Raw genomic sequence first — 23,102 nt, 5'->3', positions numbered from 1 at the left:
GCAATTAGGCTTGTATACACTGGAATTTAGAAGGATGAGGGGGGATCTTATTGAAACATATAAGATAATTAGGGGATTGGACACATTAGAGGCAGGAAACATGTTCCCAATGTTGGGGGAGTCCAGAACAAGGGGCCACAGTTTAAGAATAAGGGGTAGGCCATTTAGAACGGAGATGAGGAAGAACTTTTTCAGTCAGAGAGTGGTGAAGGTGTGGAATTCTCTGCCTCAGAAGGCAGTGGAGGCCAGTTCGTTGAATGCTTTCAAGAGAGAGCTGGATAGAGCTCTTAAGGATAGCGGAGTGAGGGGGTATGGGGAGAAGGCAGGAACGGGGTACTGATTGAGAGTGATCAGCCATGATCGCATTGAATGGCGGTGCTGGCTCGAAGGGCTGAATGGCCTACTCCTGCACCTATTGTCTATTGTCTATCTATGTTATCCCACTTTCTCACACACTCCCTGCACGCCAGGGGCAATTTACAGAGGGCCAATTAACCTAGTAAATGGACAGCATATAGATATGTTTATTCATTAAATATGTAAAACTAAATTCTAGCCAAACTATGGCACCAATTGGCCTCTGTGAATTGTAAGAAGCCAATTTTACAGAAGCCAATTTATCGACAAACCCGCACGTCTTTGGAGCGTGGGAGGAAACCGGAGTGTGCCCAGAGGAGACACAAGCAGTCACAGGGAGAACGTGCAAACTCCACACAGACAGCACCCAAGGTCAGGATCGAAGCCGGGTCTCTGGCACTGGGAGGCAGCGGCTCTACCCGCTGCGCCACCGTGCCGCCCCATATCTGATAAAAGTTCATTAAACAAGACCATTGCCTTTAGTCTACTCTCTCCACAGGTGAACCCTGACTTTCTGTACATCTCTAACATAACGCAGCTGGCAGTGCAAGAGATGAGCAGTGTTTTAATTGTTTAATTTCCACTTGTCAAACACCACCTATTGGGGAGCCACTCAGTGGGTCAGGCAGCATCTATGGAGATGGGATGCTCTGTGTGAAGAAGGGTCTCGACCCAAAACGTCACCTCTTCCTTCTCTCCCGAGATGCTGCCTGTCCCGCTGAGTTACTCCAGCACTTTGTGTCTACCTTCGGTGTAAGCCGGCATCTGCAGTTCCTTCTGACACGACCTGTTAAGGACTGGGATCATAGTAGCTCCAGCCTTGAAGCTCGTTAGACTAATGAAGCCATCAAACGCTCCAGTAATCTCAATAGGACATTCAGTTTCTCCATCCTGTTAATGTTAATGTCATTCAGATCATAAAACAGCACCAACATTGTAAGAATATTGTAACAATATGATTATTGGAAATCATCTAAAAGAGTTGTATAAATCATGTAATACTGAGGATTTCTGAGTTAAAAGCACCTTCAGGGGAACATTAAGTGTCCATTTAAGAGTGTTTAATGGCCAATGAAGTCCTTGCTTGCTGCAGCTTTACACAATCATTAGCACAAACACAGCAGTTAAATGTACAATAATTATGGAACAGTACCACACAGGAATGGACTCTTCGGCCCACAATGTTTGTGCCAAACATGATGGCAAGTCAAACTGATTTAAACTAAGGTAGATAGATTCTTCATTAGTACGGGTGTCCGAGGTTATGGGGGAGAAGGCAGGAGAATGGGGTTGGGAGGGAGAGAATGATCAGCCATGATTGAATGGCGGAGTAGACTTGATGGGCCGAATGGCCTAATTCCACTCCTATTCCTTACGACCCTTATGACTTATGTTTCTGTGCTGATGTTATTTTTGCAGCCGTCTGGACTCCAACTCTCTGATCTGCGATTGTGAGCTGGTGTGGCTGGCCGAGCTGCTGAAGAAATACGCTGAGGTCGGCAAGACCCAGACGGCAGCCACCTGCGAACATCCCAGCCACCTGCAGGGGCGCTCCGTCACGACCGTCACCGCCCAGGAGTTTAACTGCGGTAAGGTCAATAGACAATAGGTGCAGGAGTAGACCATTCGGCCCTTCGAGCCAGCACCACCACTCAATGTGATCATGGCTTTTATTCACAAAATGCTGGAGTAACTCAGCAGGTCAGGCAGCATCTCAGGAGAGAAGGAATGGGCGACGTTTCAGGTCGAGACCCATCTTCAGACTGATCATTCTCAATCAGTACCCCATTCCTGCCTTCTCCCCATACCCCCTGACTCCGCTATCCTTAAGAGCTCTATCTAGCTCTCTCTTTAATGCATTCAGAGAATTAGCCTCCACTGCCCTCTGAGGCAGAGAATTCCACAGATTCACAACTCTCTGACTGAAAAAGTTTTTCCTCATCTCCGTTCTAAATGGCCCACCCCTTATTCTTAAACTGTGGCCCCTGGTTCTGGACTCCTCCAACATTGGGAACATGTTTCCTGCCTCTAACGTGTCCAACCCCTTAATAATCTTATACGTTTCGATAAGATCTCCTCTCAACAAGTGTGCCGTCACTTCTGAAGCAGGGGTTTCCCATCCTTCATCGTCCCATTTACCCCTTTTGCAACTTTTCGAAAGTAAATTTACCCCCCACCCTGTTTTGTTCAGTAATTTGAGTTTACACCTCTACCATAATAAAGCAACCGACAAGGGGGAACATTTTAAAATACTGTTTTTAACATTATTATTATTTTAAGTTCAAATAACAATAATAATAGCGCATGTAACAATGTTATTTCACTTATTTATGAACAACTAATGATGAACAGATGGAAATACCAGAACCAAACTCAGTCAGTCAATATGTATACATCCAGAATCAACAAATTTACCCCCTGGGTTGGGAACCCTTGTTCTAAAGCAAACTTCTCAATCCCCGCTGTGGATTTTTATTCGTGGTCAGGAGCTGTTAGAGGAACTTAGCGCGTCAAACAGCACCTCTGGAGAACGTGGGGAACATATGTCTTCCCCAGAACAGTCTCAGTTTTAGTTTATTGTCACGTGTACACGAGGTCCAGTGAAAAGCTTTTGTGGCGTGCTGTTATCCAGCCAGCAGAAAGACGATACATGATATACAACAAAAGCTTTTCACTATACCTCGCTCGGTACACGTGACAATACACGATTACAGTCGGGCCATTCACAGTGTACAGAGAGATTTCAGAGTGTGCAGCGGTTGTAATGTGTGATTGTAGATCTACTTCTGTGGCCGGCACGCGCATAGTCACCTGGGTTGGGCGTAGGGTTGCCAACCTCCTCGCTCCCAAATACGGGACAGGGTGACGTCACCGCCCCGTGCCCCACGTGACCTCGCCCAGCCAGCGGCCACATGCTCCCGCTCCACCAATGGCGGCCGCCATTGGTGGAGCGGGAGCACGTGGCCGCTGGGTGGGTGAGGTCACGTGGGGCGCGGGGCGGTGAATTGTGTCACCTTGTCTCTTATTTGGGAGCGAGGAAGTTGGCATCCCTAGTAATCCGGGACAAGGGCGGGTCCCGTACGGGACAAACTAATTTAGGCCAAAATACGGGATGTCCCGGCTAATACGGGACAGTCGGCAAACCCTAGTTGGGCGCCATCTTGGATGCAGATCCACGTCCACCATGTTCTCCAGAGATGATGCCTGACCCGCTGAATTACTCCGGCACTCTGTGTTTCTTTCTGTGTATTAACCAGCGTTTGCTGTTCCTTGTTTCACCATTAAGAGTTTTTGTTTATAGAGTTTTAGAGATACAGCACGCAAGCAAGCCATTTGGCCCACTGTACCGACCAACAATCACCCTGTACACTAGTCCTATCCTACACACTGGGGACAATTTACGGAGGCCAATTAACCTGCAGAAATCTGCACGTCTTTGGGATGTTGGAGGAAACCAGACCACCCGGAGAAAACCCACACAGGTCACGGGGAGAACGTGCAAACTCCCTACACACAGCACCCGCATTCAGGATCAAACCCGAGTCTCTGGTGCTGTCTCTAACGCTGCGCCACCGTGCCAGTTGTGCGATGCTTGGATAAGGTTTGGCACACTGCAAGGGAAACAAAACAATCGGGGTAAAACACAAAGTGCTGGTGGAACTCAGCGGGTCAGGCAGCGTCTGTGGAGGGAATGGACGGGCGACCTCTCGGGTCGGGACCCTTCATCAGACTCGTGGAGTAAGGGAAAGACAGTTTTTCCTCATTCAAAGAAAGTAGTTTGGGCTCACTCTTTGCCTTTGTATCATCACAGAGAGACCTCGCATCACTTCGGAGCCACAGGATGTGGACGTTACTCTGGGAAATACGGTTTACTTCACGTGCCGAGCAGAGGGCAATCCCAAGCCCAACATCATCTGGCTGCACAACAAGTGAGTACCTGCGGCAGGGAATGTGACAGCAGTGGGCCAATGGTCCAATGGTCAATGGTCCAATGAATTAATGTTCAATGGGCCAATGAGTCAATGGTCAATTGGCCAATGAGTCAATGGTCAATGGGCCAATGGTCAATGGGTCAATGGTCCAATGGGTCAATGTTCAATGGGCCAATGAGTCAATGGTCAATTGGCCAATGAGTCAATGGTCAATGGGCCAATGGTCAATGGGCCAATGGTCAATGGGCCAATGGTCAATGGGCCAATGGTCAATGGGTCAATGGTCCAATGGGTCAATGTTCAATAGGGTAATGGTCAATGGATCGATGGTCAATGAGTTAATGGTCAATGGTCCAATGGACTAATCAGTCAATGGTCCAATGAATCAATGTTCAATGAGTCAATGGTCAATGGGTCAATGGTCCAATGAGTCAATGGTCAAAGATTCAATGGTCAATGGTCCAATGAGTCAATGGTCAATGAGTCAATGAATCAATGTTCAATGGGCCAATGAGTCAATGGTCAAAGAATCAATGGTCAATGGCCCAATAAGTCAATGGTCTATGGTCAAAGAATCAATGGTCAATGGGCCAATGGACCAATGGTCAATGGTCCAATGAGCCAATGGTCCGATTAGTTAATGGTCAATGAACCAATGGTCCGATAACTTAATGGTCAATGGTCAATGGTCCTTGACTGTCACGAGTACCTGGGTAAAGGGAAGTTCCTGGGTTGCTTGTTCTTTAATATGTCCATTGAAGAGCTCTGAGCCCAGATCATTGCTCCTGCACCAAATACTGGCAAATAACCACAGAACCTACGGCTGCTGTACCATCAACACCAACATATATGGGAACATACCAATATGGTTCTATAAATCTCACAATAGAAGATTGACCTGTAGCAGCTTTTATTAAAGGATTCTGAGAGGTGCTCTCGATGCTGTTTTAAACGATGCATGTTAATTAATTTGAATGATTATCAACTCCTTACAGAAAGGCTTCTTCAAGCAATTGATTGCATGTTGGTGTGTCTCTGTAAATGAGTATATGCATTAGAGTCATAGAGTTTCACGACACCAAAACAGGCCCTTCGGCCCAACTTGCCCACACCGACCATGATACCCCCTCTACACTGGGCCTACCTGCCTGCATGTGGCCCATATCCTTCTAAACCTTTCCTGTCCATGTGCCAATCCAATTGCCTTTTAAATGCTGTTATAGTATCTACCTCAATTACCTCCTCCGGCAGACCCGCTGGAGTAACTCAGCGGGTCAGGCAGCATCTCGGGCGAGAAGGAATGGGTGAATCAGTCTGAAGAAGGGTCTCGACCCGAAACGTCACCCATTCCTTCTCTCCCGAGATGCTGCCTGACCCGCTGAGTTACTCCAGCATTTTGTGCCTGCCTTCGATTTAAGCCAGCATCTGCAGTTCTTTCTTACCTCCTCTGGCAGCTCGTTCCATATACCCAGGACCATTTGTGTGGAAAAAGTTGCTCGTCGGGTTCCTATTAAATCTTTCCCCTCTAACCGTAGACCTATGTTCTGTGACAATAGACAATCGACAATAGGTGCAGGAGGAGGCCATTCGGCCCTACGAGCCAGCACCACCATTCAATGTGATCATGGCTGATCATTCTCAATCAGTACCCCGTTCCTGCCTTCTCCCCATACCCCCTGACTCCGCTATCATTAAGTGCTCTATCTAGCTCTCTCTTGAATGCATTCAGAGAATTGGCCTCCACTGCCCTCTGAGGCAGGGAATTCCACAGATTCACAACTCTCTGACTGAAAAAGTTTTTCCTCATTTCCTGTGGTTTCTGCTTCACCTACTCTGGGTAAAAGACTATGTGCATCTACCCGATCTATTCCCCTCATGATTTAATACACCGCTACAAGATCACCCCTCATCCTCCTGTGCTCCAAGGAAGAAAGTCCCAGGCTGTTCAATCTTTCCTTAGAACTCAGGCTTTGAGTCCTGGCAACATCCTTGATGATTCTATTATTGCAAACGACCAATTGGCCAAAGATAAGGAAACACGTGTTTCACAGAAGTCTGTTACAGTATGAGTTAGTCCTGCAGATTAATAGATCGTTTAATCGTGAAATGATTTATTATTTGTTAGATCTTGCTGTGAGCATTTTGTTTGCCACGTTTACCCAAGCAACAATCTAATGATTACATTTTAATGAGATGCAGATTGCTTTGGACATCCCAAGGTACAGAAGGCATGGCAAAAATCTCCGGGAAGTAACTAGGGGATGGTTGCTAAGCAACTCCTTGTGTTAATTTATTTAACTACTTATCTTTTTGAACCATATAATCGCCTCATAAAATTATATTCCGACAACAAGCAATTGATTGTTTTTGAGACAAAAGGAGAATCCTTTTCAATGCAAAATTATATAAGTTCATAAGTGATAGGAGCAGAATTAGGCCATTCGGCCCATCGGGTCTACTCTGCCATTCAATCATGGCTGACCTATCTCTCCCTCCCAACCCCATTCTCCTGCCATCTCCCCGTAACCCCCAACAATACAGATTTATCAAACAGTACAGTTTAGGAACAGGCCCTTCAGTCCACCAAGTTACCGAATAGTGATAGGCCTGGACGCAAAGATGGATGTCTAGAGGATGTTTCCACTCGTGGGAGAGTCTAGGACCAGAGGGCACAGCCTCAGAATAAAAGGGCGTACCTTTAGAAAGGAGATGAGGAGGAATTTCTTTAGTCAGAGGGTTGTGAATCTGTGGAATTCATTGCTCCAGACGGCTGTGGGGGCCTAGTCAAAGGTATGGGTATGGGTGACGTTTCGGGTTGAGGCCCTTCTTCAGACTGAAGAAGGGTCTTGACCTGAAACATCACACATTCCTTCTCTCCAGAGATGCTGCCTGTCCCGCTGAGTTACTCCAGCATTTTGTGCCCAATTTCTGTGTGAAAGGGATACTGTGCGGGTTTAATGAACCGACTTTCCATTTCCTATTCTGCATTCTCATAATTTGAACCCAACTTTCTAACTTAGAACAGATGTAGACCGTGAGCTTATTCATGGAAAGGCAAATGGAGCACAAATATAAGAAGTTACACCTCCACAAAACTGCTGGAAAAAGTTGCATTTGCTTTGAAAAGACATAGAACAGGAACAGTGTAGTTTACACCAAAGGTAGCTCATCGGGCCAGGCAGCATCTCTGGAGAGAAGGAATGGGTAACGTTTAGGGTCTCAACCTGAAACGTCACCCATTCCTTCTCTCCATAGATGCTGCCTGTCCCGCTGAGTTACTCCAGCTTTTTGTGTCTACCTTCGATTTAAACCAGCATCTGCAGTTCTTTCCTACACACCTTGTGGTCACTCGTGAGTGCAGTCAATATTTCTTAAGAAAGAACCAAGTTATAGGTGTAGAATTAGGCCGTTCGGCCCATCGAGTCTACTCCGCCATTCAATCATGGCTGATCTCGGCCTCCTAATCCCATTTTTCTGCCTTCTCCCCATAACCCTTGACACCCGTTCTGAATCAAGAATTTGTCTATCTCTGCCTTAAAAATATCCACTGACTGACTACAGTGAAAAGATTTTTGTTGCGTGCTACCCAGTCAGCGGAAAGATTGTGCATGATTACAATCAAGCCGTCCACAGTGTACGGATGCAGGATAAAGGGAATAATGTTTAGTGCAAGGTAAAGTCTTATTAAAGATGGTCCAAGGATCATCTCGGGTTATCTCATCATTAGGGTTGCCAACTGTCCCGTATTAGCCGGGACAACCCGTATTTTGGGCTAAATTAGCTTGTCCCGCACGGGACCGCCCTTGTCCCGTATTAGTAGGGTTGCCAACTTCCTCACTCCCAAATAAGGGACAAAGGTTGACGTGGAGGCACGGTGGCGCAGCGGTAGAGTTGCTGCCTTACAGCGATTGCAGCGCCGGAGACTCAGGTTCGATCCTGACTACGGGCGCCGTCTCCCGTTTGTACGTTCTCCCCGTGACCTGCGTGGGTTTTCTCCGAGATCTTCGATTTCCTCCCACACTAGAATAGTCTAATTGCCACGTCAACTGAGGTATAGACAAAAGCTTTGTTTCGCATGCAAACCGCCCATCAAATACATAAATACCATCAAGCAAAACTCAAGTACCATAGGTAGAAATGGTATTTGCATGCTATCCAGTCAAAGAATAGACTATACATGATCACAATCAAGCCACCCAAACTACACAGATAAAGGATAAAGGGGACAACATTTAGTGTAAGATAAAGTCCAATGAAAGATCTCCAATGAGTTAGACGGGAGGTCAGGACCGCACTCTAGCTGATCAGAGAACCATTATGTTGCCTGATAACAGCCAGGAAGAAACTGTCCCTGAATCTATAGGTGTGCGTTTCCACACTTCTGTACCTCTTGCCCGATGGGAGATTTTTTTTTAGATTTAGAGATACAGCACGGAAACAGGCCCTTCGGCCACCGAGTCCGCGCCGCCCAGCGATCCCCGCACACTAACACTATCTTACACACACTAGGGACAATTTTTACATTTTACCCAGTCAATTAACCTACATACCTGTATGTCTTTGGAGTGTGGGAGGAAACCGAAGATCTCGGAGAAAACCCATGCAGGTCACGGGGAGAACGTACAAACTCCGTTCAGACGGCGCCCGTAGTCAGGATCGAACCTGAGTATCAGGCGCTGCATTCGCTGTAAGGCAGCAACTCTACAGCTGCGCCACCGTGCCGAGAGGGGAGAAGAGGTAGTGACCGGGTGAGACTGGTCCTTGATTGTGCTGGTGGCCTTGCCAAGGCAGCGTGAGGTGCAGATGGAGTCAGTGGAAGGGAGGTTGGTTGGCGTGATGGTCTGGGCAGCGTCCACTGTGGGCACTGTGATGGTCTGGGCTGCGTCCACTGTGGGCCGATGGGTCTTGTTTCCATGCTGTGTGACTCCTTGGCAGCTGTTGAACAGAACTCTAAGGAACAGGCTTCCATCTTGCCCCATCTTCTCCTGATTCTCTCTCCCCAGTAATGAAATCGACATGAAAGACGATCACCGGGTGAACCTGCTGGAGGACGGCACGCTGATGATCCAGGACATCAAGGAGTCTGACCAAGGGGCCTACCAGTGCATGGCCAAAAATGTCGCAGGGGAGGTCAAGACCAACGAAGTGACCCTCCGCTATTTCGGCACACCATGTAAGGATGACAACAAACCCCCTTACCGACCGACAACTGACTTGTCTGCTGTATCAGCAGGTTTAGTGTTGGGCCCTTACACACCTTTCCCACAGTTGGCCACTCAACACATCTCCTACCATTTCAGTGGCTAGGTGCACAGTGCTGGAGTAACTCAGCGAGTCAGGCTGCATCTCTGGAGAAAGACTGGATAGACTCGGCTTGTACTCGCTGGAATTTAGAAGATTGAGGGGGGATCTTATAGAAACGTACAAAATTCTTAAGGGGTTGGACAGGCTAGATGCAGGAAGATTGTTCCCGATGTTGGGGAAGTCCAGAACAAGGGGTCACAGTTTAAGGATAAGGGGGAAGTCTTTTAGGACCGAGATGAGAACGTTTTTTTTCACACAGAGAGTGGTGAATCTGTGGAATTCTCTGCCACAGAAGGTAGTTGAGGCCAGTTCATTGGCTATATTTAAGAGGGAGTTAGATGTGGCCCTTGTGGCTAAAGGGATCAGCGGGTATGGAGAGAAGGCAGGTACGGGATACTGAGTGGGATGATCAGCCATGATCATATTGAATGGCGGTGCAGGCTCGAAGGGCCGAATGGCCTACTCCTGCACCTATTTTCTATGTTTCTATGTTTCTAAAAAGGACAGGTGATATTTTGGTTCGGGACCCTTCTTTTTCTTCACGTCTGAAGAAGGGTCCAAACCCAAAATGTCACCCATCCTTTTTCTCCAGAGATGCTGCCTGACCTGCTGAGTTACTCCAGCACTTTGAAAGATCTTTGATCTATACCAACTCCTGAAATTCTTTATTTCTAAGTGGAACTGCAAAAGCAATTTCCTTTCAAATTCTTCCCTGGCTTCTCACACACCGTAGTCTCAATTGCCACTTAGTATGATATCCTATATCCAAATTACCCAGTAGGCCTTTTTAAAAATAAAATAGGAAGTTCTTCCTTTCTCCTAGTCTGCTTCCTTGTATGAAATGGAGACACAAGGAACTGCAGATGCTAGAATCTTGAGCAAAACACAAAGTGCTGGAGGAACTCAGCAGGCCAAGCAGCATCTCAGGATAGAAGCCCCCCTGACATCAGTCTGAAGAAGGATCTCGACCCGAAACGTCGCCCATTCCTTCTCTCCCGAGATGCTGCCTGACCTGCTGAGTTACTCCAGCATTTTGTGAATAAATACCTTCGATTGTGAACTCTTTTTGTCCATAGTTTTGTATTTTCCCAGTTTAGGTTAGTTTAGTTTAGAAATGCGTTACATATTCCGTACAGACAGCACCCACATTCAGGATCGAACCCGGGTCTCTGGCGCTGTGAGGCAGCAACTCTACCGCTGCGCCACCGTGCCGCGCTTTGAAAAGGTTACCCCGATCCATCAGTTCTAACAAGGTAAACTTGCAGAGGGAGACCGCCTATGTTTGGCTCAACCTGTGATAGGATATGGAAACAAAATCGCGATTCATAGCTATTAAACCAAGTTAATGAACAAATTTTTTTTTTTTTTCCAAAGTTACCATGGAAATTTTAAAGAAATGACTGTTTCAAAGTGTGGTAATGTTTTCCAACCTCTGCACAGTGTTGTATTTGTAAAGTAGCCACTCACAAAAATGATTCATAACATCGAATCACTTTATAAATTACACCCAATCACCCATTCACAGTTTACTCTCATGGTCTCTTAATGATTAATGAAGTGAATTTTAAATTAACAGGATTTAATTTTAAACACATAAGATCCCTACTCTCCAAATAATCTGAATGCTTTCAAGAGAGAGCTAGATAGAGCTCTTAAGGATAGCGATTATTATCCAGCAATGTTATTCCATCTTTAATTACTTCGTATGGTGTTTAATCTTCAATATCAGTGTATATAAATGTAGTGAACTGTGCAAAATCTTCATAAAATGTCATCAATTATGGTTGTGCAGAATACATGTAAAGTAGCACAATTTCAAAACAATATCTATAAAATATCTCTGTTTGAAGAAAACATCCCACTTCACTCCAAAGATGTACAGGTTTGTAGGTTAATTGGCTTGGTTAAATTGTAAATTGTCCACGGTGTGTGTAGGGATAGTGTTAGTGTGTGGGGATCGCTGGTCGGCGCGGACTCGGTGGGCCGAAGGGCCTGTTTCCGCATCGTATCTCTAAACTAAACGAAACTAAACTTCAGAAACCTTCATTATTTCCACATTTGCTTCCAAGTTCTCAATTTCACATTGGGCTGTTGTGAATAACACTTTGTTGTGATCAATTAAAGTCAAAAGCCCTTCAACGGTCGGGTAAAGTTTCTTCTCTGTAAGGAGACCGGATTTAAATTTAGTTTTTAATGATAATGATCATATTATCATATCTTTTATAGATTGATACAGTGAGGAAACAGGCCCTTCGGCCCAACTTGCCCACACTGGCCAACATGCCCCATCTACACTGGTCCCACCTGCCCCGCATCTACACTAGTCCCACCTGCCCGTATATCCCCCCAAACCTGTCCTCTCCATGTACCTGTCTAACTGTTTCTTAAACGTTGGGATAGTCCCAGCCTCAACTACCTCCTCTGGCAGCTCGTTCCAAACACCCACCAACCTTTGTGTGAAAAAGTTACCCCTCAGATTCCTATTAACTCTTTTCCCCTTCACCTATGTCCTCTGGTTCTCGACCCCCCTACTCTGGGCAAGAGACTCTGTGTATCCACCCGATCTAATCCTCTTATGATTTTGTACATTGTTCATTGTACATTGTCCCGCCCCCTCCCCTGACATCAGCCTGAAGAAGGGTCTCGACCCGAAACGTCACCCATTCCTTCTCTTCAGAGATGCTGCCTGAGCCGTTGAGTTACTCCAGCTTTTTTGCGTCTACCATCGATTTAAACCAGCATCTGCAGTTTGTTTTTTATTTCCCCCCACCCCCCCCCACCACCCACCTCCCAGCACTTTCCCCCCCACCCAGCACACTGGGTGAATTTGTTTTAGAAGATGAACCCGTACTTCACGGTAGAGTTGTGAAGATATCCAAACTGAATTATATCTTTCCAGCAAAACCTACTTTTGTGATTCAGCCTCAAAACACAGAGGTGTTGGCTGGGGAAAGCGTCACGCTAGAGTGTGGGGTCTCCGGGCATCCTCAGCCCCGCATCACCTGGACCAAGGGGAATGACACTGCCATCCACGATGACGTGAGGCACACCACCACACCGTCCGGCGGTCTCTTCATGCAGAACGTCACCTTCAAAGACCAAGGGCAGTACAACTGCAACGCCAGCAACACAGAAGGTTCCATCCAGGCTGTGGCCCACATCATTGTACAAGGTACCAAATGCACTGGTTTGGGTGGTAACGTTTATCCACTGGTTTAGTGCGGAGAGTGAGGCCCAACGCAAAGTAGAGGAGCGAGCATCTCATATTTCTCTTGGGTCGTTTACACCCCAGCGGTATGAACGTTGACTTCTCTAACTTCAGATAGTCCCTGCTTTCCCTCTCCGTCCCCTCCCCCTTCCCAATTCTCCCACTTGTCTTCCTGTCTCCGACTACATCCTATCTTTGTCCCGCCCCCTCCCCTGAGTTCATTTGAGGCCAGTTCATTGGCTATATTTAAGAGGGAGTTAGATGTGGCCCTTGTGGCTAAAGGGATCAGGGGGTATGGAGAGAAGGCAGGTACGGGATACTGAGTTGGATGATCAGCCATGATCATATTGAATGGCGGTGCAGGCTCGAAGGGCCGAATGGCCTACTCCTGCACCTATTTTCTATGTTTCTATGTTTCTGACATCAGTCTGATAAAGGTCTCGACCCGAAACGTCACCCATTCCTTCTCTCCAGGGATGCTGCCTGTCCCGCTGAGTTACTCCAGCATTTTGTGTCTACCTTTGATTTAAACCAGTGTCTGCATTTTTCTCTCCTACGGGTCAGCAGGGAAATTGGCCTAGAGTCCGATAAACCCACACACAGAGTCATAGAGTGATACTGTGTGGAAACAGGCCCTTCGGCCCAACTTGCCCACACCAGCCAACATGCCCCAGCTACCCTAGTCCCACATGAATCTATGGGATGTGGGAGGAAACCAGAGCACCCGGAGGAAAGCCACACAGTCACAGGGAGAACATGCAAACTCCACACAGCCAGCACCCCAGGGCAGTAGATTTGCAGGAAATATTGCAGATAATCGCAAGAGATTTTACAAGTAGATTGTGGGGGGGGGAAAGGATAACCAGAGAGCAATTGGGTCAACACTGTGTGGGGCCACGAGAGATGGGCAAGCTGCTCAATGAGTGTTTCTCCTCTGTGTGTACCGTGGAGAAAGACTTGAGCACCAGGGGTCCTGGGGCAGTTGTTGGAAGTGTCTTGAGGGCAGTCAGTATTATGGGCGGGGAGATGCAGAAGGTCCTAACGCTTGTGAAGGCCGACAAATCTCCCGGGCTTGGTCAGATATATCCGGGGACATCGTGGGGAGCGAGAGAGGGAATTGCAGTTGCCCTGAATGAGATTGATGAGTCACCATTAAATATGGGCGAGATGCCGGGAGATTGAAGGGTGGCAAATGGGACTCGTCTCCTTCAGTCCATGCCAACCAGCATGTCCCAACAACTTAGGGCATGCTGGTTGGCATGGCCTGTGGGACACGATCTACCGCTCTACAAAGGCTTCTGAATGGGGTTAATTGAGCATTGAGCAGTAATCCCTGCAGATGAAGAGAGAGGAGTGAAGAGAGGACGCTACATTCGAGCAAAGATACTAGAGGAACAAGATAGACCACTCGACCCCAAAAACCGTAGTACGCCACAACGCCATTCTAGTAGGCAGAAACTTGCAGAAACATTTAAAAAGAAAAATAATAAAAATCTGTGAATTAATAGATGAGCTGCATTTTTATGGTATCAGCACACATACTGTTCCCCCAAAACACTGATTACACTGCGAGAGGCATAGCGAACGGCGGGTTTGCTTACTAAAAGGGTGGCACAGTGGCGCAGCGGTAGAGTTGCTGCCTTACAGCGAATGCAGTGCCGGAGACTCAGGTTCGATCCTGACTACGGGCGCTGTACTGTACGGAGTTTGTACGTTCTCCCCGTGACCTGCGTGGGTTTTCTCCGAGATCTTTGGTTTCCTCCCACACTCCAAAGACGTACAGGTATGTAGGTTAATTGGCTGGGTAAATGTAAAAATTGTCCCTAGTGTGTGTAGGATAGTGTTAATGTGCGGGGATCAATGGGCGGCGCGGACCCGGTGGGCCGAAGGGCCTGTTTCCGCGCTGTATCTCTAAATCTAAAATCTAAAATGGCTCCTTTGCGTACTACACTTCAGTATACACGATTTCATCGGAGTGGTCCATCTTGTTCCTCTAGTATCTTCGCATTAGAGTGCGCACAGGAACTGACCCAGTCCCGTTTATTGCCTCGAGATTTGGAAGAAACATTTCGAAGCTCGGCGTGACATTAATGTTCACTCAAAATGTTTCCATGACCTGGAGAACAGTGCAGGGTCTTTCCACAGTTGAGGACCTCCTAGTGATACTGCTCGAGCCACGTAGAGTGTCTGGATATTGAACAAAGGTTCTGGCTCGAAAAGACCCAGCTGGGAATTCTTTTAGTTACATTACCCTCCATAAACAGGTGTGAATGGAGTGAACCCAACGTGTAAAAGTGGACAAATCAGCCAGCTTTGGTTGCATTTCTGGTCGATGAAAGGAAACTCCAGCCAGAAGTGATGGAAGTTTCACCACGGTATTAAAGTTGATCCAGTAATTATGTCAGATCTTGCATTCATTCAGATTTTCCCCTTGTGCAAAGGATTTGTGTTCAGCCTGAATGGGAAATTTGACAGGGCAGGAAAATCTAATTTTCTTTTTGGAATCCAACAGCATGGATACAGGACCTTCAGCCCAACATGCCCCACCTGCCCCACACCGCCCAACATGCCCCACACCGCCCAACATGCCCCACCTGCCCACACCGCCCAACATGCCCCACACCGCCCAACATGCCCCACCTGCCCCACACCGCCCAACATGCCCCACCTGCCCCACACCGCCCAACATGCCCCACCTGCCCACACCGCCCAACCTGCCCCACCTGCCCACACCGCCCAACATGCCCCACCTGCCCACACCGCCCAACATGCCCCACCTGCCCCACACCGCCCAACATGCCCCACCTGCCCACACCGCCCAACCTGCCCCACCTGCCCCACCTGCCCACACCGCCCAACATGCCCCACCTGCCCACACCGCCCAACATGCCCCACCTGCCCACACCGCCCAACATGCCCCACCTGCCCACACCGCCCAACATGCCCCACCTGCCCACACCGCCCAACATGCCCCACCTGCCCCACACCGCCCAACATGCCCCACCTGCCCCACACCGCCCAACATGCCCCACCTGCCCCACACCGCCCAACATGCCCCACCTGCCCACACCGCCCAACATGCCCCACCTGCCCACACCGCCCAACATGCCCCACCTGCCCCACACCGCCCAACATGCCCCACCTGCCCCACACCGCCCAACATGCCCCACCTGCCCACACCGCCCAACATGCCCCACCTGCCCACACCGCCCAACATGCCCCACCTGCCCACACCGCCCAACATGCCCCACCTGCCCCACACCGCCCAACATGCCCCACCTGCCCCACACCGCCCAACATGCCCCACCTGCCCACACCGCCCAACATGCCCCACCTGCCCACACCGCCCAACATGCCCCACCTGCCCACACCGCCCAACATGCCCCACCTGCCCCACACCGCCCAACATGCCCCACCTGCCCCACACCGCCCAACATGCCCCACCTGCCCACACCGCCCAACATGCCCCACCTGCCCACACCGCCCAACATGCCCCACCTGCCCACACCGCCCAACATGCCCCACCTGCCCACACCGCCCAACATGCCCCACCTGCCCCACACCGCCCAACATGCCCCACCTGCCCCACACCGCCCAACATGCCCCACCTGCCCACACCGCCCAACATGCCCCACCTGCCCACACCGCCCAACATGCCCCACCTGCCCCACACCGCCCAACATGCCCCACCTGCCCACACCGCCCAACATGCCCCACCTGCCCCACACCGCCCAACATGCCCCACCTGCCCACACCGCCCAACATGCCCCACCTGCCCACACCGCCCAACATGCCCCACCTGCCCCACACCGCCCAACATGCCCCACCTGCCCCACACCGCCCAACATGCCCCACCTGCCCACACCGCCCAACATGCCCCACCTGCCCACACCGCCCAACATGCCCCACCTGCCCACACCGCCCAACATGCCCCACCTGCCCCACACCGCCCAACATGCCCCACCTGCCCACACCGCCCAACATGCCCCACCTGCCCACACCGCCCAACATGCCCCACCTGCCCACACCGCCCAACATGCCCCACCTGCCCCACACCGCCCAACATGCCCCACCTGCCCCACACCGCCCAACATGCCCCACCTGCCCACACCGCCCAACATGCCCCACCTGCCCACACCGCCCAACATGCCCCACCTGCCCACACCGCCCAACATGCCCCACCTGCCCACACCGCCCAACATGCCACACCTGCCCACACCGCCCAACATGCCCCACCTGCCCACACCGCCCAACATGCCCCACCTGCCCACACCGCTCAACATGCCCCACCTGCCCACACCGCCCAACATGCCACACCTGCCCACACCGCCCAACGTGCCCCACCTGCCCACACCGCCCAACATGCCCCATCTACACTAGTCCCACCTGCCCACACCGCCCAATGTGTCCCATCTACACTAGTCCCACCTGCCCACACCGCCGAATGTGTCCCATCTACACTAGTCCCACCTGCCCACACTGCCCAACGTGTCCCATCTACACTAGTCCCACCTGCCCACACCGCCCAACGTGTCCCATCTACACTAGTCCCACCTGCCCACACCACCCACCGTGTCCCATCTACACTAGTCCCACCTGCCCACACCGCCCAACGTGTCCCATCTACACTAGTCCCACCTGCCCACACCGCCCAACATGTCCCATCTACACTAGTCCCACCTGCCCACACCGCCCAACGTGTCCCATCTACACCAGTCCCACCTGCCCACACCGACCAACATGTCCCATCTACACTAGTCCCACCTGCCCACACCGCCCAACGTCTCATCTACACTAGTCCCACCCACCCACACCGCCCAACATGTCCCACCTGCCCACACCGCCCAACATGTCCCATCTACATCAGTCCCACCTGCCCACACCGCCCAACATGTCCCATCTACACTAGTCCCACCTGCCCACACTGCCCAACATGTTCCACCTGCCCACACTGCCCAACGTGTCCCATCTACACTAGTCCCACCTGCCCACACCGCCCAACATGTCCCATCTACACCAGTCCCACCTGCCCACACTGCCCAACATGTCCCATCTACACCAGTCCCACCTGCCCACACCGCCCAACATGTCCCATCTACACTAGTACCACCTGCCTGCGTTTGGCCCATATCCCTCTAAACATGTCCTATCCATGTCCCTGTCTAAATGTTTCTTAAACGTTGCGATAGTCCCTGCCTCAACTACCTCCACCAGCAGCTCGTTCCATCCACCCTCCACTCTTTGTGTGAGAACATTACCCCTCAGGTTCCTATTAAATCTTTCCCCCCTCACCTTAAACCTACGCCCTCTGGTTCTCGATACCCCTGCTCTGGGCAAGAGACTCTGTGTGTCTATGCTGCCCACGTGCACTTGGATATGTACAATAAAAAAATGTTGAATAACATCAGTCAGGGTGTTGAGTATAGACGTTGGGACATTATGTTGCTGTTGTGCAAGACATTCGTGTGTCTGCACTTGGAGTATTGTGTTCGGTTTTAGTCACCCATTGAGCTGGGTAAAAAGTGCAGAGAAGATTTACGAGAATATTGCCAGGACTCGAGGGCCTGTACTTTCGGGAGAGTTTGGGTAGGCTGGGACTTTATTTCTTGGAACTTGGAAGCACTAGGAAGCAGAGGTTTAAGGTGAGAGGGGAAAGATTGAATTGGAACCTGAGAGGCAATATTTTCACACAGAGGGTGGTGGGTATATGGAATGAGCTGGTTGAGGCAGCTGCAGTGACAAAATTAAAAAGGCACTTGGACAGGTACATAGCTAGGAGAGGTTTAGAGAGATTCTGGGCCAAACGCAAGTAAATGGGACTAACTTAAATGGGGCATCTTAGGCGACAGGAACAAGTTGAGACGAAGGGCCTGTTTTCTTGTGATTTGGCTCTACGGCCTAACCAGAAATTCCATGTAATGCCTTCATACTTTAACCCGGTTTCAGCTTGAAATCTATGTATATTAAATCTGTGGTATATTATTCATGTGCATGAGCATGTTTTCATTGTAATTAACATTGAATAATTTGCAAAAGCTTGATGAAATGCAACTGTATAGTCAGTGGGGTTTAGGGGTTGCCAACTATCTCACTCCCAAATACGGGACAAGGTGACGTCACCGCCCCGCGCCCCATGTGACCTCACCCAGCGAGCGACCACGTGCTCCCTCTCCACCAATGGCGGCCGCCGGGAAGCGGGAGGCTACCCCACCTACGTTAGGCGGCGCCCGGCACGTGGGGCGCGGGGCGGTGACGTCGCCTTGTCCCGTATTTGGGAGTGAGGAAGTTGGCAACCCTACAGGCAGCATCTCTGGAGAACATAGAGGGGTGATGATTCGGGTCGGGAGGGAGGGGAGAGTGGGGGGTAAAAAATGAAAGTGAGGAAAAAACAGGACAAATCAGGGCCAGCAACCGATGACCTCCGGCAAGAATTGGTTCCCTGTTAGGCCAATTGTTGGCCAGAGACAGGTGTTTGACCAAGATATCAAAGATAGACACAAAGTGCTGGAGTAATCAGCGGGTCAGGCAGCATCTCTGGAGAACATGGATTGGTGACGTTGTGGGTTGGGACGCTTTTCTCCAGAGATGCTGCCTGACCCGTTGAGTTATTCCAGCATCTTTTGTCTATCTGCGGGGAAGTGGGACAAAGTCAGATGGGACATCTCGGTCAGCATGGATGAGTTGGGCGTAAGGGCCTGTTCCATGCTGTGGGGCTAAGAATAAGTCTAAGAATAAATGGGAGGCCATTTAAAACTGAGATGAGAAAAAAACCTTTTCACCCAGAGAGTTGTAAATTTGTAGAATTCTCTGCCACAGAGGGCAGTGGAGGCCAATTCACTGGATGGATTTAAGAGAGAGTTAGATAGAGCTCTAGGGGCTAGCGGAATCAAGGGATATGGGGAGAAGGCAGGCACGGGTTACTGATTGTGGATGATCAGCCATGATCACAATGAATGTCGGTGCTGGCTCGAAGGGCCCAATGGCCTCCTGCTCCACCTATGTTTCTAGGGCTCTATGATTCTGTCTTCCACACATACAGGAGATTAACTACTGTCCACCCTGCTTTTTATTTTGCCAGATGGTCCTAAGTTTTCTGTGCTTCCCAAAAACCAGGTGGCGATGGAAGGAACAGTGGTGGACTTTGACTGCCATGCTGTGGGAACGCCTTCTCCAGTTATTGCCTGGACCAAAGCAGGTTTCCAGTACATTTTCTTGACATGCATAGATATGCTCCTGGGTTCAGGGTTAGTCACGGTGCTGAAATCAGAGATCAGGGAACTGCAGATGCCAGAATATGAGGCAAAACACCAAGTGCTGGAGGAGTACGGGTCGGGCAGCATCTGGAGTGGGCCAAACGTGAAGAAAGGAACTGTAGATGCTGGTTTAAACCAAAGATGGACACAAAAAGCTGGAGTTACTCAGCGGGTCTGACAGCATCTCTGGAGAAAAGGAATAGGTGATGTTTCGGGTCGAGACCCTTCAGTGCCTTTTCTTCAGAGATGCTGTCTGACCCGCTGAGTTACGGCAGCTTTTTGTGTCTATCTGGGGTGGCAATGGACAGGCAATGTTTTGGGTTGAGACCCTTCTTCAGACAGATCATGATGAGACCATTGCTCCCTGGAATCTGGCAGCCACCGTGAGATCTCTGGGGTTTAGAAGGATGAGAGGGGATCTTATAGAGACGTATAAAATTATGAAAGGACTGGACAAGCTAGATGCAAGAAAAATGTTCCCAATGTTGGGGGAGTCTTCCCCTCCCCCCTTCCCCTTCCCCCCTCCCCCCATTCCCCTCCCCCTTCCTCCTCCCCTCCCCCTCCCCCTTCCCCTCCCCCTTCCCCTCCCCCTTCCCCTCCCCTTCCCCCTCCCCCTTCCCCTCCCCCCTTCCCCTAAAATTGTCGTGCTATCGTGTAGTGTTTTGGCTGCAGTTCAGGAACAATCAAACAAACGAACGAGAGTTTTAGTACATAGATAATAACGTGTGGTGTTGTTTCTTGTTTTCTCTTTGCCCTCCTGCTGGATCTTTGCCTCATTCAGGCGGTCAGCTGCCGAACGACCGGAGGCACATGGTGTTGTCGACGGGCACGCTGCGTATCATGCAGGTGGAAGCCCACGATCAAGGCCAGTATGAATGTCACGCCATCAGTGTGGTGGGGGCAAGGCACGTACCCGCACAGCTGACTGTCGAATCGCTGGGTAAGATCTGGGCTTCGGTTTTGCGCGGCAAAAGTCCTTTTTGCATGTTTTTAGTTCAGCGATACAGCGCGGAAACAGACGGGCCCATCGGCCCACTGTGCCCCCTCCGACCAGCGGCCCCCGCACATTAACACTATCCTGGCAACTGTCCCGTATTAGCCAGGACATCCCGTATTTTGGGCTGAATTGGTGTGTCCCGTACGGGTCTGCCCTTGTTCCATTTTTGACGGCTACTACTCGGCTCGAGGGGGCCGTTGGGTCGGTGCGCAGCGCCCGGCCAGCTGCCCGATCTTCGGACCTTGGCTTACCGCCAACATCACCTTCTCACGGCCGATCATCGGCTCATGAGTTGGCCGGGGCGCCAGAGCTTGCGCGCGATGTCACGCGGCCTGGGCTGAATCTCCTCGCCTGGCTTCGTGTGCAGTCCCGCTCGCCGGCCAACTCATCCTTCACCCACCCACCGCCCTGTCGGGCAACGAAGTGCCGTCGGGAATTTGTCCCGTATTTTTACCTTTTGTCCCTTATTTGGGAGTGAGAAAGTTGGCAACACAATCCTACACACACACACACACACACACACACACACACACACACACACACACACACACACACACACACACACACACACTAGGGGGCAATTTTACATTTATACCAAGCCAATTAACCTACAAACCTGTACGTCTGAAGACGTACAGGTTTGTAGGTTAATTGGCTTGGTATAAATGTAAAATTGCCCCCTAGTGTGTGTGTGTGCGTGTGTGTGTGTGTAGGATTGTGTTGGCTTGGTATAAATGTCACCCATTCCTTCTCTCCAGAGAAACTGCCTGAAACGTCACCCATTCCTTCTCTCCTAAGATGCTGCCTGACCCGCTGAGTTACTCCAGCATTTTGTGTCTACTTTCCATTTGAACCAGCATCTGCAGTTATTTCCCTACACTACAAACCTGTACGTATTTAGAGTGCGGGAGGAAACCGGAACACTCGGAGAAAACCCACGCAGGTCAAGGGGAGAACGTACAAACTCCGCACAGACAGAACCCGTAGTCGGGATCGAGCCCGGGTGAGGCAGCCACTCTACCGCTGCGCCACCGCTCCGCCCTTGTGTTGTACTTCATCATCCATGAACACGCTAAAACAACCTGCACCCCCCCCCCAGAGTTACTGCAATCTCTGTACAACTGTGCTACTGATTACAAGTAACATCGTGCAGATTAACATTATACTTCCCAGCCAAAAATGCAGCACAATGCACAAATGTACACGGATTACTGTAAGATATTTTACTAGTGTACAAACTAAGGTGGCGCAGCGGTAGAGTTGCTGGCCTTACAGCGCCAGAGACCCGGGTTCGATCCTGACTACGGGTGCTGCCTGTCTGTTCTCACTGTGACCGCGTGGGTTTTCTCCGGGTGCTCCGGTTTCCTCCCACACTTCAAAGACACACAGGAGTGTAGTTAACTTGGGTAAAAATTGTAAAATGGTCCCCAGAGGGTAGGATAGAACTGGTGTACGGGACAATCGCTGGTCGGCACGGACTCGGTGGGCCGAAGGGCCTGTCTTCATGGTGTGTCTTTAATGTCCGAAGCATAAAAACTAACTTATATTGAAATCCAGACTTTACTTTAGAGTACTTTATGTTTGAGTAAAGTACAAAATCGTCACGGAGCCACAAGGAATTGAAGAAGCTGGCATCATGAGCAAAACACAAAGTGCTGGAGGAACTCAGTGGGTCAGGAGGTATCTGCGGAGGGAGTGGACAGGCGGCGTTTTGGGTCGGGACCCTTCATCAGACTGTTGGAGGAGAGGTGGGAGTGGGGCAAAACCTGGCGAGTGATAGGTGGATACTAGTATATTGCAGATAGGTGGAGCAAGTGACAACGTTTTAATGGGTAGTGTTTGTCACTTACTCCACCTATCTTCCAATCAACCCCCCCTCTCGTGTATCCACCTATCACTTGCCAAGCCTTGTCCCACCCCCTCCCCTCTTTCCCAGCTTTCTCCCCCACCTGAAGAAGGTTCCCGGCCCAAAACCTCACCTGTCCATTCTCTCCGCAGATGCTGCCTGAGCCGCTGAGTTGCTCCAGCACTGTGTGCTTTGCATGGGGCAG

General features: G+C 50.2%; 1 protein-coding gene across 1 annotated transcript in view; it reads left to right on the top strand.

The window, feature by feature from the left end:
* The window catches only part of LOC144604715 (peroxidasin homolog), a 122,235-nt gene that overhangs the window by 66,945 nt on the left and 32,188 nt on the right, over positions 1-23,102 (top strand). The window contains exons 7-12 of the mRNA XM_078419364.1: positions 1,777-1,946; positions 4,169-4,286; positions 9,293-9,462; positions 12,493-12,765; positions 19,880-19,996; positions 20,836-20,994. Coding sequence (XP_078275490.1) covers positions 1,777-1,946; positions 4,169-4,286; positions 9,293-9,462; positions 12,493-12,765; positions 19,880-19,996; positions 20,836-20,994 — 1,007 coding nt within the window. The remainder of the gene's footprint in view (positions 1-1,776; positions 1,947-4,168; positions 4,287-9,292; positions 9,463-12,492; positions 12,766-19,879; positions 19,997-20,835; positions 20,995-23,102) is intronic.

Source organism: Rhinoraja longicauda, chromosome 22, assembly GCF_053455715.1.
Source record: "Rhinoraja longicauda isolate Sanriku21f chromosome 22, sRhiLon1.1, whole genome shotgun sequence".
Taxonomy (NCBI): Eukaryota; Metazoa; Chordata; class Chondrichthyes; order Rajiformes; family Arhynchobatidae; genus Rhinoraja; species Rhinoraja longicauda.
Note: the sequence above shows the minus strand (reverse complement) of the source record. Positions and strands in the feature narration are given on the sequence as shown.